Below are 16,613 nucleotides of genomic sequence, written 5' to 3' on the forward strand. Positions count from 1 at the left end.
CTTCATGTCATCATTTTTTTAAATAGAACCAAAAGCTGTGTGATTACTATCTACGTTCCATGTGTTTGCCTTACATTTTCTTTGCGATTTAAGATTTACCAGCTTTATACTATTTCGCAGTTAAGTGTAGTCTTCAGTCCCAACAAACAGAGCGTAAGTATGTTCAGTGTCAATACCTCTCCTCGGCTGTTCAGCTGACGAACTGCCACGTACAATATTCAAGTGCATATAAGTATGTTGTTGTTGAGGTCATTATTCCGAAGACAGATTTGATGCAGCTCTCCACAACGGTCTATCTTGTGCAAAAGTCTTCATCTCCGCATAACTACTGCAACCTACATCCATCTGAGCATGCTAACTGTACTCAAATTTTCATCACACTCTGCAATATTTACCCCCACACTTCCAAATTTACAGTTCCTTGATATCTCAGTATGTGTCCTTTCATTTAGTTAAGCTGTGCCATAAATTACTTTTCTCCCCATTTCGATTTGGTACCTCATCAGTTATCTAGTCAACTTTCTACTTTTCGGCATTCTCCTATTGCGTAGTTTAAAAGTTAAACATCTTTTATTCTTCAGTAGGCTACACTCCAGCAACACAATAAACTGATGCTCGATATCAAAAATTTCTCTTTGCTTTTACCCATAACGGATACAACGTCTAAGAGGTCGTGGTTACAGTCAGTGTGAAAATTACGGCTCAACCGACTGTGCAAAGGTGCTTGAGCCGACATTTCCCTGCTTCTCTGTTTCAGAAATGCCTTTTTGTTATTTTACATCACCTCTACTGCGGCCATCGCCATGTACAGGGCTATTACAAATGATTGAAGCGATTTCATAAATTCACTGTAGCTCCATTAATTGACATATGGTCACGACACACTACAGATACGCAGAAAAACTCATAAAGTTTTGTTCGGCTGAAGCCGCACTTCAGGTTTCTGCCGCCAGAGCGCTCGAGAGCGCAGTGAGACAAAATGGCGACAGGAGCCGAGAAAGCGTAAGTTGTGCTTGAAATGCACTCACATCAGTCAGTCATAACAGTGCAACGACACTTCAGGACGAAGTTCAACAAAGATCCACCAACTGCTAACTCCATTCGGCAATGGTATGCGCAATTTAAAGCTTCTGGATGCCTCTGTAAGGGGAAATCAATGGGTCGGCCTGCAGTGAGCGAAGAAACGGTTGAACGCGTGCGGGCAAGTTTCACGCGTAGCCCGCGGAAGTCGACGAATAAAGCAAGCAGGGAGTTAAACGTACCACAGCCGACGGTTTGGAAAATCTTACGGAAAAGGCTAAAGCAGAAGCCTTACCGTTTACAATTGCTACAAGCCCTGACACCCGATGACAAAGTCAAACGCTTTGAATTTTCGGCGCGGTTGCAACAGCTCATGGAAGAGAATGCGTTCAGTGCGAAACTTGATTTCAGTGATGAAGCAACATTTTTTCTTAATGGTGAAGTGAACAGACACAATGTGCGAATCTGGGCTGTAGAGAATCATCACGCATTCGTGCAGCAAATTCGCAATTCACCAAAAGTTAACGTGTTTTGTGCAATCTCACGGTTTAAAGTTTACGGCTCCTTTTTCTTCTGCGAAAAAAACGTTACAGGACACGTGTATCTGGACATGCTGGAAAATTGGCTCATGCCACAACTGGAGACCGACAGCGCCGACTTCATCTTTCAACAGGATGGTGCTCCACCGCACTTCCATCATGATGTTCGGCATTTCTTAAACAGGAGATTGGAAAACCGATGGATTGGTCGTGGTGGAGATCATGATCAGCAATTCATGTCATGGCCTCCACGCTCTCCCGACTTAACCCCATGCGATTTCTTTTTGTGGGGTTATGTGAAAGATTCAGTGTTTAAACCTCCTCTACCAAGAAACGTGCCAGAACTGCGAGCTCGCATCAACGATGCTTTCGAACTCATTGATGGGGACATGCTGCGCCGAGTGTGGGAGGAACTTGATTATCGGCTTGATGTCTGCCGAATCACTAAAGGGGCACATATCGAACATTTGTGAATGCCTAAAAAAACTTTTTGAGTTTTTGTTTGTGTGTGCAAAGCATTCTGAAAATATCTCAAATAATAAAGTTATTGTAGAGCTGTGAAATCGCTTCAATCATTTGTAATAACCCTGTATTTCTCTGTCCAAATAACAATACTTGTGAAATGCTTGTAGTGAATCATTCCCTAATCTTATTCCTTCACGATCTGATTTAATTCGACCGTATACTTCTTTTAATTTTGTTGATGTTGATTCTCTAAACCCTTTAAGACACAATCCACTCCATCCAACTGCTCTTCCATGTTCTCTGATAGAATCAGAGTTGACAACAAATCTCATTGTTTTAAATTCTTTTGATTTCCTTTCCAAATTTCTCTTTAGTTTCTTTCACATCTTTCTCAATATACAAGCCGGGAATAGGCTACAACCCTGTCTAAATCTCTTCTCAACTACTGCTTGCCGTTCATATCCAACACCTATAGCTGTAATCCGGGTTCTGTACAAGTTGTAGACAGACTTTCGCTCCCTGTGTTGAAGGACGTGCTACCTCATAATTTCACATATGTCGTGTGTAGAAGTTAGTTTGATTTGTAATCTAGTTTCCTAGTTCTTTACTAGATAGTAGACTAAAGTTTAAGAGAATCGGCGGACAGAATAAAGGTGGTAAGTGCTGTGCCGCAGCTCATAGCCCTCCAGCATAACAGCGGTGCACCACGGGTTGCCTAAGCCAAAATTTGCAGGGGCTACAACAGCGAACACCGCCGCAGCAGTTCTGAGCGCACGCCTCGCCGATAGTCGGTAGCGGCACGGCTCCAAGAGTGAATAGTCAGTGCGGACCTACTCGCTTCCGCAGGATCACGTATTCGGAAACTGATCCACCATATACTGGCTGTTCAACAGTATCTATGTAGGTCGGCGCGTGACTATAGCGGGGCCGGGCGAAGTGGCCGAGCGGTTCTAGGCGCTTCAGTCTGGAACCGTATGACCGCTATGGTCGCAGGTTCGAATCCCGCCTCGGGCATGTGTGTGTATGTGATGTCTTTAGGTTAGTTAGGTTTAAGTAGTTCTAAGTACTAGGGGACTGATGACCTCAGATGCTAAGTCCCATAGTGCTCAGAGCCATTTGAACCATTTGACTATAGAGGGTGAGTTCTCGACGGGCTTTGCTTAGGCGGGCGCTGATGACCGTGCAGTTGAGCGCCCCACAAACCAAATATCATCATCATTATTGTCCCGATAGCTGAGTGGTCAGCTCGACGATTGCCGTCCTACGAGCCCGGGTTTGATTCCCGGTTGCGTCGAGGATTTTCTCCGCACAGGGGCTGGGTGTTGTGCTGTCTTCATCATAATTTCATCCCCATCCGGCGTGTAGGTCACCCAGTGTGGCGTCGAATGTAATAAGACCTGCACCAAGGCGGCAGGACCTGCCCCGCAAGAGGCCTCCAGGCCAATGACGCCAAACGCTCATTTCATCATCATCACCGTCGTCGTCAGGACTTGGCTTCTACAGCACGGATCTCTCGGAATTTTGATACTTTGGCTCATCACAATGTTTGTATAATAAAAAACAATCAGAATGAAATTTTCACTCTGTAGCGGAATGTGTATTGATATGAAACCTTCTGGCAGATTAAAACTGTGTGTCGGACCCAGATCCGGACTCGGGACCTTTGCCTTTTGCGGGCAAATGCTCTACCGGCGGAGCTACCCAAGCACGACCCGTACTCAGAGCTCCACTTCCGCCAGTATCTCGTCTCCCACCTTCCAAATTTCACAGAAGCTCTCCTACGAACCTTGCAGAACTAGCACTCTTGAAAGAAAGGAGGTAGAGCACTTGCTAGCGAAAGTCAAAGATCCCTAGTTCGAGTCCCGGACTGGCACACGGTTTTAATCTGCCAGGAAGTCTCATATCAGCGCACATTCTGCTCCAGAATGAATATTTCATTTTGTAAACATCCCCCAGGCTGTGGTTAAGACATGTCTCCCCATATCCTTTCATCTAGGAGTGAAGTTTGGAAGGCAGGAGACGAGATACTGGGGAAAGAGGAGCTGTGAGGAGGATTGGTCAGTCGTGCTTGCGTAGTTCAGTCGGTAGTCACGAAAGGCAAAGGTCTCGAGTTCGAGTCTCGGTCCGGCACACAATTTTAATCTGCTAGGACGTTTCATATAAACGATCAGTTCTTCACGAACCGATACTTTGAGTTTACTAATTGTGATGCAGTTCGCAGTGACTGACAGTCTATTAGTATTGCGTATCTCACCCACTTCAAAGGCAAAGACTTAATTGTGAATTATTACTTGTGTTGTGTAACTACGCTCTCAAGAAGAAGAATTAAAGTTTCATGTTAATTTTCCAAGTTTTTGGCAGACTAACATTTTCTCTTCATTGTAGTATATCTAAATCTACGGACGTGACCACTGAGGTATTAATATACTTATATGAGACATACAACAGGCTGAGAAGTTGACATCAGAGAAAACGGCTACTATCATCACCACTCCACCACATGTCTCCACACCTTCGTCTCATATTGACTTATTGGTAGAGGGATTCCAGGCGTTCGACAGAAAATTGGAGCCGTATGCCAGTTACGTCGCCCGTCCTGTTCATCACCCACGGGATCCCACGAGATATCTAGCGGCGGGTGCTTTATTCCCCTCCTACGACGGTCAGAAATCTATCATCTCTTGCATGAGCTCAATCTTAACGTCGAACCTCATGCTTTGCCTTGTACTAAAACTTCGTTTGCTGGGCTATTTTTATGCCCAAGTGCTTGTGGCTACTACCTACAGCTTTTCAGCTGCAATAAACAAAAAAAGTAATATAGGGAGTGGATAGTCCATTTAGAAGGCCTCTTTAGGGTTTTCCATTTCCGGTGTTTTAATCGTGAATGCAAACAATCTTAGGCTGTATCTCTGGTTAGGACTATGATTCTCATTCACTCTCCAGATGAAGGACTCCGGAATGATCTATCTTTAGCTGCATACCTTCCCCTTATCGGCAGTAGTGCAGGATCCATCGCAGGTGCTTGCCACCTGTCCATCTCGCCTGATCAGACACAGTCCCGTCTCAAGTTGGCCTACATCGTTGGCCAAGACCACCTCTGGCAAAGGCATCATGGTTGGATGGTGCACCGAGCAGTTACCTCTCTCCAATTACCTTTATGTGATAACTGTTTTGTAACACATCAGTGCTAACAGTGCTACTTTCGTAGGGCAAAATGCACAGCCTGTGGAAAAAACGGACTCAAAACTGAAGTGTACCGATAGTCTATAAAGATTGTCAGTTATACCCGAGTAGACTAAAGGGATTCTGATTCGGACGATTTTATCTGCATCTACACTCCTGATGTGCTCCTTGTCTAGACCTGTCTCCGTATCTCTTATAGGTTATTAATATTGGAAGTTACAATCAATACCACCCCAGTTGTTTTTCAATATGATAATGAGTCTTCAGTCACTATTGTGTATTGGGAGACATATTGTCACATGGTCTCCCTTCCACTATAACCTTCTTCTAAGCAGCTGTAAATCTATTATAACGACACCATCGTGGTGAAGGGTCAGTTCAGAGTTCGGGTTCAGTACCAAGCAGTTTCCCTATCAATTCACATCCTCATGGTCGACATTGTGGACCACGAACATTTTGTGTTTGGGTCTGTTCTGTGTCCTCGAACAAACTGCATTCTACCATTAGTGACAAGCTTCTACCTGTGGACCTTCGTTCAAAATACAACTCAAATTTATTGCTTCCATCAATCGGCGTCACAGATTTTGAAGCACATGTCTCTTTATTGCCTTTGGTGAGGCAAAGGTTATTTAAAGCATAGAATGTTCCCATTGTTCTGGGTTACAAGCTTGATCTTGAGCTGCAATACCTACAAGAGGAAGGAACTCTGGCACCTGTTACAAGCAGTCAGGTGGGCCACACCTACTGTGACCATTGAAAAAACGTAGAGATCACTGAGGGTTTATGGAGACAAGAGAGATGCAAACAAATACAGAGGAATATCGCTACAAGAGGTCGGATAAAAGGTGCTGTCAAAACTTTTGCTCAAGAGAGTAGAAGAACAGGTAGAAAGTACAGTTGACGACTACCAAGCGGGATTCAGGAAGGGGAGAGGACATATAGAAATGATATTTATCCTGAAGCAACTGATAGAACATAAAACCTTAAAAAACAAAAAGGCAGTAATAACCTTCATGGACTTCACAAAGGCATATGACTCCATCGACAGACAGACTCTTGTTAGGATCATGAAGAACAGAGGACTAGATGGAACTACATGAGAACTTATAAAAGACACAAAAGCAAGGGTGAGATTCAGAGGAGCAGTGTCAGAAGAACTTGAGATCAAGACTGGTATTAAACAGGGAGATCGATTGTCACCATTGTTGTTCAATACAGCACTGTACGAAGTGATCAGGCAGTGGAGAGCAATAAACGAGGAAATGGGAATACCAAAGATCCATGTGGGGGACAAAAAGGACAACAGGACTCAAGTGGACTGCCTAGCCTTTGCAGACGACATAGCAATAGTAAGTGAGACGGAAGAAGACGCGAAGACACAACTCGACAACTTAAGTAAGGTAGCCAGAAAGGTAGGAATGAGGATCGCCTAGAACGAGACAGACATTAAATACCACTGCAGGCTGGGAAACAACGGAAGGCACTGTGCAAATGGTGGACAAATTTAAATACCTGGGCCCGAGTTTGGTGAGATTTCTTTAAAAGTGTGATGTATATTGCCTCAGTGGCTTATTGAAATCTTTCATGTGTGGCAATTCTGACCACGCTGTTGCAAGGTCTTGTGTAAAACTGATGTCAGGTGGTCTCTGTTATCATTCAGCGAGTGCTTGTAGTTGGTTGCTTCCACAACAGGAATCCTTTGTTGAAGGCGGTGTTTTAACCATTTGTTTTCATAAGTTTACACTCTTAAATAATTTTCTATTTGTTTTATGTAACAAATTTTTAAACTCGAAGTTCGCTTCCACTGGTTGGCCTATTTAAGCACCTTACACTACACAGCCTGACATTTATTCTGTGGTCCTTTTATGAGTAATTCCGTGTTTCTTTTTACGTCTTTGCTTTTTGCATAATTCATTTTGATGCGTTTGCGATTAACTGAAGTAAGTAAGTAATCTGAATAGAATAGTGTAATCAAAGCACAACGTAAGGTGATTCTAAAGCTTAACGTAAATTGAACGCAGCACAGAGAGGAACAGCTGGGAAACATTGGAAGGAAATATGGGCAGGATGACAGGACCTTTGTTAAGATGTCAAATAATAACTTCCATAGTGCTTGATGGAGCAGGTAAAATTTTAATGGAAGGCAAAGATCGTAATATATCCTACGAATAATAGAGCTCTTGCGTGCAAGTGCTACTGTGAGATGTCGAGGTTGGTATTTTACTTTCCCCTTTTTCTCTTTTTCTGAACAGAACATATTATTACGACTTGTTAAGAGGAAGTAATTGGTAGTAATACTGTTTGTGTGGCCCAAGACTGAATCAGACAGTAATTTTTAAAAAATGAAAAGAAAAAACAAAAGAGGTACACATCTCCAGGGGACTAACTAGAAGAGAGGTATATTTCGAAAACCACAGTCGTTATTACAAACCCTGTGTTGCGAACTGGGGAGCGGCTACCAGGTAGAAGCGGCCAGAGCTGGAGTCGAGCTGCAGCCAGGAGGGCAGCGAGCTGTTGGCCCGGAAGCGCGCGGCCGCGGAGCCGTCGGCAGGCAGCGCCCGCAGCTGCAGCAGCGTCAGCGGCAGCCGCGACTCCGCTGCCAGGTCCAGCGGTAGCGCCGCCGTCACCTCGGCGGGCGTCACGTACACCAGCGACGCACCTGCACAACACGTGTTCTGTCACACAGGCCAGCCGTAACGTAGCGCAGCACCTGAACACTCGTACTCATGCAGCATATTGCAACAGATCCTAGGTTTCTTTACACCGGTGCAATACATGAAAGCAGTAAGAGGGGCGTTCAATTAATGCAACGCATTTTTTTTCTCAGCCAATATCGAATGCGGAATTTGTTGTGGGACATCGTGGAATACTCCCGCTTCAGCGTCTATGGTTTCATGCAGTTCCGGCGGGTGACTACACAATGCGCAGCCTTCAAAATGGCTGCGTTCCAATCAGAGTAACACATAGGAGCTTTCAGAATGTCTACGGAGACCTGGCAGCGAACAAAAGCACGGCGAGTGGTTGGGCGAGGCGTCTGTCATCATTGCAACAAGGTCGCGCAAACCTGTCCGATCTCGCGCGTGCCGGCCAGCCGAACACAGCTGTAACTCCTGCAGTGTTGCAACGTGCGGACACTCTCATTCGACGTTATCGACGGATCACACTCAGACGCCTCGCTACTCAAGTAGATGTCTCTATTGGTAGTGCTGAGAGACTAGTCCACCATTTGCGGTATTCAGAGGTGTGTGCGCCCACCTAACAGAAAACCATGAAGAGCGACAGAGGACCATCAGTGCGGAATTGTTTGCGCGTTGTGAGGCTGATCGCGATAATTTTTTGTCTAACATCGTCACAGCCGATGAAATGTGTTTACATCACTTCGAACCACAAATAGAATATTAATTCATGGACTGGCGCCACACCACCTGTGCTCTGGTCCGCACCGATAGCTGAGTGGTCAGCGTGACGGATGGCCGTCCTACGGCCCAGGTTCCATTCCCGGGTGGGTTGGGGATTTTCTCCACTCATGAACTGGGTGTTGTGCTGTCTTCATCATCATTTCATCCCCATCCGGCTCGCAGGTCGCCCAGTGTGGCGTCGAATGTAATAAGACCTGCACCAAGGCGGCCGGACCTGCCCCTCAAGGGGCCTCCAGACCAATGACGCCAAACGCTCATTTCGTTTCTTACCTCTCCTCCGAACAAAAAGTTAAAAGCGTGATCCTCAGCCGGTAAAGTCATGACGACATAGGACTCTGAAGGGGTAATTCGGTTTGAAGTCATCTCTACTGGTGCAACGATCAACTCGAAAGATTTTAGCGCTACCCTCGGGAGATTGAGGAAACGACTCCAGAGTGTTCGCCACAAGAATGGAAAATGGTTCAAATGGCTCTGAGCACTATGGGACTTAACATCTGTGGTCATCAGTCCCCTAGAACTTAGAACTACTTAAACCTAACTAACCTAAGGACATCACACACATCCATGCCCGAGGCAGGATTCGAACCTGCGACCACAGCAGTCGCGCGGTTCCGGATTGCGCGCCTAGAACCACAAGAATGGAAAGAACTTCTCCTTCTGCAAGACTGCCCAAGGTGTCACACAAGTTTGCGTTCGCGAAAGGAAGTCACAATATTTCCCTGGATTGTTCCTTCTCATCCATTCCACAGACAGGATCTCGCACCTTTCGACATCAGCTTGACTCATTAAGGACGTATTTCGAGGGATTATGGGGAAGCTATTGATGCAGAACGACGTTGCCTCTGACGTCGACCAGTAGAATGGTACCATGTGGCCATAAGGACCCTTCCTGTTAGGTGGCGTAAGGCCGTCGCATCGAATGGAGATTATGTTGAAAACCAGGGTTTTGCAGCCAAAAGTGGGGAATAATATCGTCTATTGGAATCCAGTATAAATCCAGCCTGCTTTCAGGATGAATATGAATTGCATTACTTGTTGAAAACTCATTGCAATGAAACCCAGCAACACACTTGAACAGCACAAATTTTCTGATATGACCAATATTGCTCCGTTAACAATGACATGCTTCGTTCTATCTGGTAGTGAGTTCTCTGTCCAATCACTACGCTTCGTCTATGTATGGTAAGCCCACATTTTGGTCACTTCGTGCCCGAACGGAGCAGTATCCAATGTTATCCGAAGAAGGAATCACCATGATCGTCGCTACCTACTGCCTTCTCGATCAAACGGACAAACATTTCCACAGTTTTAGTGTTCGATGAATCTGAATTCATTCCTACTGAGGAGGATTCTGGTCTGCAAAAGGATGAAAACATGCTTACATAGGGAGCTTTCCGATAAATTAAGAAACCCGAGTGGCTCCCGGCTTAGTGCAAGCCTTCTGTAATTCACACCATTTTCGCGGTTTAAAACAGTTCAGTAACATTGGTTCAAAATAAGAAGCTGACATAAACCAGATTAATAACGTATTTCTATAGCACATTTGTATAGACTGTAGAAAATGTATCATAAAAAAAATTGCTTCTGGAGTTTTTCATAATTCAAGCTCATAATTCACAGTTATTCTGAAACGCTGCTATTTGTAATCCAAAAGTGTTATTTAAAAGGCTTGCTTCCTTTTTGCAAGGCAACAAAATTTACTTATACACTCCTGGAAATTGAAATAAGAACACCGTGAATTCATTGTCCCAGGAAGGGGAAACTTTATTGACACATTCCTGGGGTCAGATACATCACATGATCACACTGACAGAACCACAGGCACATAGAAAAAAAATGGTTCAAATGGCTCTGAGCACTATGGGACTCAACTGCTGAGGTCATTAGTCCCCTAGAACTTAGAACTAGTTAAACCCAACTAACCTAAGGACATCACAAACATCCATGCCCGAGGCATGATTCGAACCTGCGACCGTAGCGGTCTTGCGGTTCCAGACTGCAGCGCCTTTAACCGCACGGCCACTTTTTTTGTTTTTTTTTCTTTTTTTTCGTTTTTTTTATTTTTTTACACCCTAGCTGCAAACAGGCGTTGATGTACTTCATTGGGGGCATGTTGAAAATGTGTGCCCCGACCAGGACTCGAACCCGGGATCTCCTGCTTACATGGCAGACGCTCTATCCATCTTTTTTTTTTCTTTTTTTTTCTTTTGCGGGCAAGTGCTCTGCCAACTTTTTATTTTTTTTTATTTTTTTTATATATATGGACAAAAGGCGTCTTTCAGGTACAACAAACAAAATTAGAAAATTACAGCCGTAGCAACAACAGAACAATAGTTCTTTCTAAACTATGAAAAAGAATTTGAAACTAATAGTGTGATGATAGATAATAACGAAAGAAAAATGTAACCAAATCCCGCACGCCATTCCATGTGCATGGCCCCTCGGCGTACAGATTTCATGTTCCAAATTGTTACAACATTTCGCGGCGTGTGGAGCCCCATGTCGGCGGTCATCCTCTGCCCGGTATACTCCCCAACTGTGAGGGGGGTTGTCGAAGACACTGCGCAAATAGTTCGCAAATAGCTGTCGGTATCGGGGTGTACACTCAAGTGTGCTATGACTGTCCTGGAGAAATTGCCAGTAATCAAGCACCATCTTCTCATCATCGCGAAAGAGGTAGTATATGGACATGCCTTTAAACCATGTGAGAGCGTGAGTCTTCGCAGGTGGGAAATAAGTATCCTCTGCACAAAGGAGGAGCCGTGGCTCAATTGTGCGAGGCGCGATACGTAGGTAGCAGGCGAGGATCTTCTGCACTAGCAGCCATACGTCTAACGCCGTTCCACATGTTAAACGGTGTTCGTCAGTATCCACGAGGTGGCAACGTGGGCAAAGGGGAGAATCCGTCATCCCTATAGCGTGCAGCCGTTGTCGTGTTACAACCTTCCCGTTCACCACCTGGTACCACGCGGCTCGTACCCGCGTGGGGAGGAAAGGCTTCTGGACCGCTCTCCACACTGCCGACCATAGGGTCGTAGGGCTCTTCCTCTCAATCACATTCCGAGGTATGGACCTTAGCAGCAGTCTGTAAACGTCTCTCGCCTTGGGAGTGCGAGTGTTTGGAAGGTCTGGGTGCACGTAACTATATTCAAGAATAAATGCCGAGAGGTGCGAGAGTGGAGGTGTAATGTGCGTAACCGTGACAGGTGGCAGAAGAGACGCCGGCAGCAATTCCTCTAACAGACGTCCCGTAAGGGAAGCATCTTTGTGGGTCCACAATTTCATCATTGTGCACAAGTATAACGCTGTAGCTCTTGCTCGTACATTTATAAGTCCCAGTCCGCCATCACGCGGAGGGAGGGTGAGTGTTTCGTAGCGGACTTTGAATAGGTGTCCGGCGGTAAGGTAATATCCAAACGCTGCTTGCAATCTGTGTGCCATCGCTGTCGATATCGGTAGGACCTGGGCCATGTGGATCATCTTAGTCGCCACGTGAAGGTTGAGGTATTCCACACGCTGTAGGAGGTCCACCCGTCGAAGTAAGTTCCGGCGAACTTCTGTGCGTATGGCCTGTAGTAATCGTGCATAGTTCATTGCAGCCGTGCGGCGCACATCCTGTGTAAATGTTATGCCCAAGAACCGGATCTTGTTAACTAGTGGGAGTGGGGCTAAAGCGTCCTCCTGTAGTCCTCTCCCAATCGGCATCGCTGCCGACTTGGCCACATTCAGGAGGCTGCCCGCTGCTAATCCATATCGATTGATCCATTGTTTCACCGATCGTACCTCGTCACCAGATCGGACAAGTAATAGAAGGTCATCAGCATATATCCTGCAGTGAAAGGTGTGATCCCTCAATGACAGTCCCGAGAGCCCGTTTTTCAACCCTCCGACAAGTGGTTCGAGTGCGATCGCGTAAAGGATCATGGAGAGTGGGCATCCTTGGCGAACTGACCGTCGGATCGGAAAGGGACCCGCAATTCGTCCATTCACCAGTACACGGGATGCAGCTCCACGGAAAAGGCGCTGAAAGATGTCGAGAAAGTCAGGCGGGAAGCCCATGCGGGCCATAACGGACAAAAGGAACTTGTGGTGAACTCTGTCAAAGGCGTGGTCGAAATCAATGGAGATCAGAGCAGCCCGAACGCGACAGCATGTGGCGATGGCTATTAAATCCCTGCATTCGCTGGTTGCCGTTTGCATGTTGGTCACTCCGCCCTGTGTCGTTTGCTCCATTGAGAGGAGTAGGGGCAGAACCTGCTTTATGCGGCTGGCGAGTAGTCGGGCGAAGATTTTATAGTCCGAGTTGAGCATTGTAATGGGCCTGTAGTCCTCGACCGTTCGACCTCTGGAAGGCTTGTGTATCGGTATAAGGAGACCTTCCACGAATGCAGGTGGCACGTGGGAACCGGGGGTCATCAGTTCTTGGTACATGCTGATCCATCGGGGCATCATTAGATCGCGGAAAGTCCGATAAAACTCGAGCGGCAGTCCGTCTGGCCCGGGAGATTTGTTGAGTGCTCCCTTGTTAAGCGCGTCCTCGATGTCGTCCCGTGTAATTCCATCTAACAGCGTCGCCGCTGCTGCATTGTCGAGGGTGTGCGACACGTGCTGCAGTATGTCGTGATCGTCCGCTTCCTCTTCCTCTGTATTCACCTCGTCGTAAAACTGGCGATAGTGATCTGCAAAGGCTTCTGTAACCGCGGCCTGAGTCATTACGACCCTACCCCCTGGCAATACGAGGTTCGTGATCAGCTACTGTCGGCGTCGGCGGCTGTCGAGCACGATGTGATGCATAGACGGGTTTTCTCCTTCCGCTCGGTCGTGACGTCGCGATCGCACGACGACCCCCTCCAAACGTTTCCTCGTAAGAGACAATATTTGACCTTTAATTCGGCGGCTTTCCATTTGTCGGTTTGGAGATGGTGGTTGGCCGTCGAGTTCGCGAAGCATCGTGTAATAAAAGTCCAATGTGTGACGATGCCAAGCTGCGATATCTTTACCGAATTGAGTTAGCACACGCCGAAACGCTGGTTTTGCACAGTCCACCCACCATGCTAGAGTCGAAGGATATCGGGGAAGACGACGTTCGCAATCCAGCCATGTGTTGGCGATAATTCGACGGCATTCCGGGTCTTGAAGATGTGCCACATTCAGCTTCCAGGGTCCTCGGCTGCGCCATATTCGCTGCTGTTGTAGAGTGAGTGTGCATATGAAAGCGCTATGATCGGAGAAGGCAAGCGGCCAACGTTCGGCGTCCAAGACTCCCGGCGCTAGAGCTCGTGAGACATAAATGCGGTCTAGGCGACTGGCCGAGTGGCTAGTAAGGTATGTCGGCCCGGGACGGTCACCGTGCACTGTCTCCCACGTGTCAGTGAGAAGCAGATCACGAACCAGGAGCCGAAGTTCTTGACAAGTCGAGAAGTGTGGGACTTGGTCTTTGGGGTGGAGCACACAGTTAAAGTCGCCGCCGAAGATATATTGATCGTAGCGGCTGATAAAGAGGGGGGGCGATATCCTCCGAGTAGAACAGCGATCGTTCGCGGCGTTGGTCAGTTCCTGATGGAGCGTAGATGTTAATGATGCGTGTGCCCAGTGCTGTGATCGCCAGCCCCCTTCCTGACGGAAGGTAAGTCACTTCTTCGATGGCAATTCCGTCGCGCACTAGTATTGCCGTACCGCTGCCATTTCGGTCCGCCGGTGACATATGTGTCACGTAACTGTAGAAAACGGGGAGGGCCGCTATATACACTTCTTGCAACAGGGCAATGTCAACATCCGAAGAACGAAGCATCTCACGCAGCAACTGGATCTTCAATGCCGTTCGTATCGTGTTGAGGTTAAGCGTGGCGATACGATAAGCTTGTTGCCGAACCGCAGGTGTTAAATTATCCATTAAGACTGGAATTGCCTATGGCGCTTCTGACTCTATTGACACCTCCGCATCCCCACAAACCTCACCTGCCGTCCTGTCTAGAGACCCGGCGCCAATGGCGTGGGCCCTGTTGGCGTAACTTGCATGGTTCCGTCGTCGTCGTGGTCATCCGCCCACGTCGGGGAACTCAATGCAAGATCTGCTTCCCTAGCGTCCTCAGGACTCGGCATGGATGCTTGCACTCCAGAAGGTGGTGGGCAGCATCTGTCCTGCATATCGGCATCCGATGTTGCCACTGTAGGTATATGTGGTTTGTCCTCAGTTCCGTTCGGTGGTGCCACACTGCAGCAAATTGCGGCTGCCTCTGTGGTAGCGTCGTCATTGAAGGTGGAGTCTTCGTCCTCTGGAGGCTGCGTCGCATCCCGTTCGGAAGTTGCTCTACGCCTCCGCTTCCGTCGCTTCGGGGAGCGTTGCTTCCTGGAGTGTCCTTCTGTGTCAGACGACGGCAAAGATTCCCGACGTTCCGGCACAAAGGCAGCTGTAGGCACAATAAGCGAGTCTACGGCCATGCTATCGTCATGTATGTTGTTATCCGTCGACGGGGGCGGCGGCATCGGAATTGAATCCGTAGCTTGTGGAACGGGTGTGTCTTCATCGCCCTGTATTGGAGGATGGAGCCGCGACCCAACAGTGGATGTCGGCTGTCGTGGTGAAGTGGTAGCTGTCGTGAGGGCTGCTGCATAAGTCACGGGAAGCAGCGTCGGCTGCGATGGCGGGTCTGCGTCAGCCGGCGGCAGTTGCGTGATTCGACGTTGGAGACATTCTGATCTAAGGTGTCCCTCCTTCCCACAACCAGAGCAGGTCTTTGGTTGCCCATCGTAGATGACGATGGCACGGCAGCCACCGATAGTCAGATATGAAGGTACATGTCTTTTAAGTTCTATTCGGACCTGGCGGACTCCATTCAGCACAGGATATGTCTGGAATTGCGTCCATTTTTCCGCAATATGATCATGGACCGTGCCGTAGGGGCGCAGCGCTGTCACGACGTCCTCCGCCGGTAATTCGAAAGGAAGTTCGAAAATTCTGATCGTGCGAAGTCCCATGCCAGAATAATCGACGTGTACAGTCCCCACATTGCCATCAGCATGGCAGAAACGGAGGCCCTGTTTCGTGTCCCGAAGGATCCGTTCACATGTTGCGTCGTTGATGATCTTGACATATACGATACTACACACAATGGACAAGTGAATGCCGAGAATGTCGGTCGCCGGGATTTTAACTTCTTCTCGTAGAAATCGTTCGACTTCGAGTGCTTTGGGCCGTGCAAATTCGTTGCGGAACGTAAATTTGAGCGTCGATTTTCTGTATTGGTGCGCCATGGTGATCTATATGCTGAGTACGACACGCGCGAAACGGCCGAGTACGATGTAAACAACACAAACGCTCGCTCCGCGGCAGGAACACAAACAGCGCGTCCTCACCGCAGCACAACCAAAGGCCAACTATCTTCGGCCGGCCAGTCACATAGACACTGGCAACAGAGCATGCACAATGTCGGCACTAGTACAGTGTATATTCACCTTTCACAGCAAATGCAGGCTGCTATTCTCCCATGGAGACGATCGTAGAGATGCTGGATGTAGTCCTGTGGAACGGCTTGCCATGCCATTTCCACCTGGCGCCTCAGTTGGACCAGCGTTCGTGCTGGACGTGCAGACCGCGTGAGACGACGCTTCATCTAGTCCCAAACATGCTCAATGGGGGACAGATCCGGAGATCTTGCTGGCCAGGGTAGTTGACTTACACCTTCTAGAGCACGTTGGGTGGCACGGGATACATGCGGACGTGCATTGTCCTGTTGGAACAGCAAGTTTCCTTGCCGGTCTAGGAATGGTAGAACGATGGGCTCGATGACGGTTTGGATGTACCGTGCACTATTCAGTGTCCCCTCGACGATCACCAGTGGTGTACGGCCAATGTAGGAGATCGCTCCCCACACCATGATGCCGGGTGTTGGCCCTGTGTGCCTCGGTCGTATGCAGTCCTGATTGTGGCGCTCACCTCCACAGCGCCAAACACGCATACGACCATCATTGGCACCAAGGCAGAAGC

The 16,613-nt window shown here is 47.7% G+C and overlaps 1 protein-coding gene across 1 annotated transcript in view; it reads right to left on the reverse strand.

Annotated features, from left to right (window-relative positions):
• The window catches only part of LOC126235185 (uncharacterized), a 357,154-nt gene that overhangs the window by 151,127 nt on the left and 189,414 nt on the right, over window positions 1–16,613 (reverse strand). The window contains exon 2 of the mRNA XM_049943915.1: window positions 7,639–7,866. Coding sequence (XP_049799872.1) covers window positions 7,639–7,866 — 228 coding nt within the window. The remainder of the gene's footprint in view (window positions 1–7,638; window positions 7,867–16,613) is intronic.

The sequence above is a fragment of the Schistocerca nitens genome, chromosome 2, assembly GCF_023898315.1.
Source record: "Schistocerca nitens isolate TAMUIC-IGC-003100 chromosome 2, iqSchNite1.1, whole genome shotgun sequence".
NCBI classification, from domain to species: Eukaryota; Metazoa; Arthropoda; class Insecta; order Orthoptera; family Acrididae; genus Schistocerca; species Schistocerca nitens.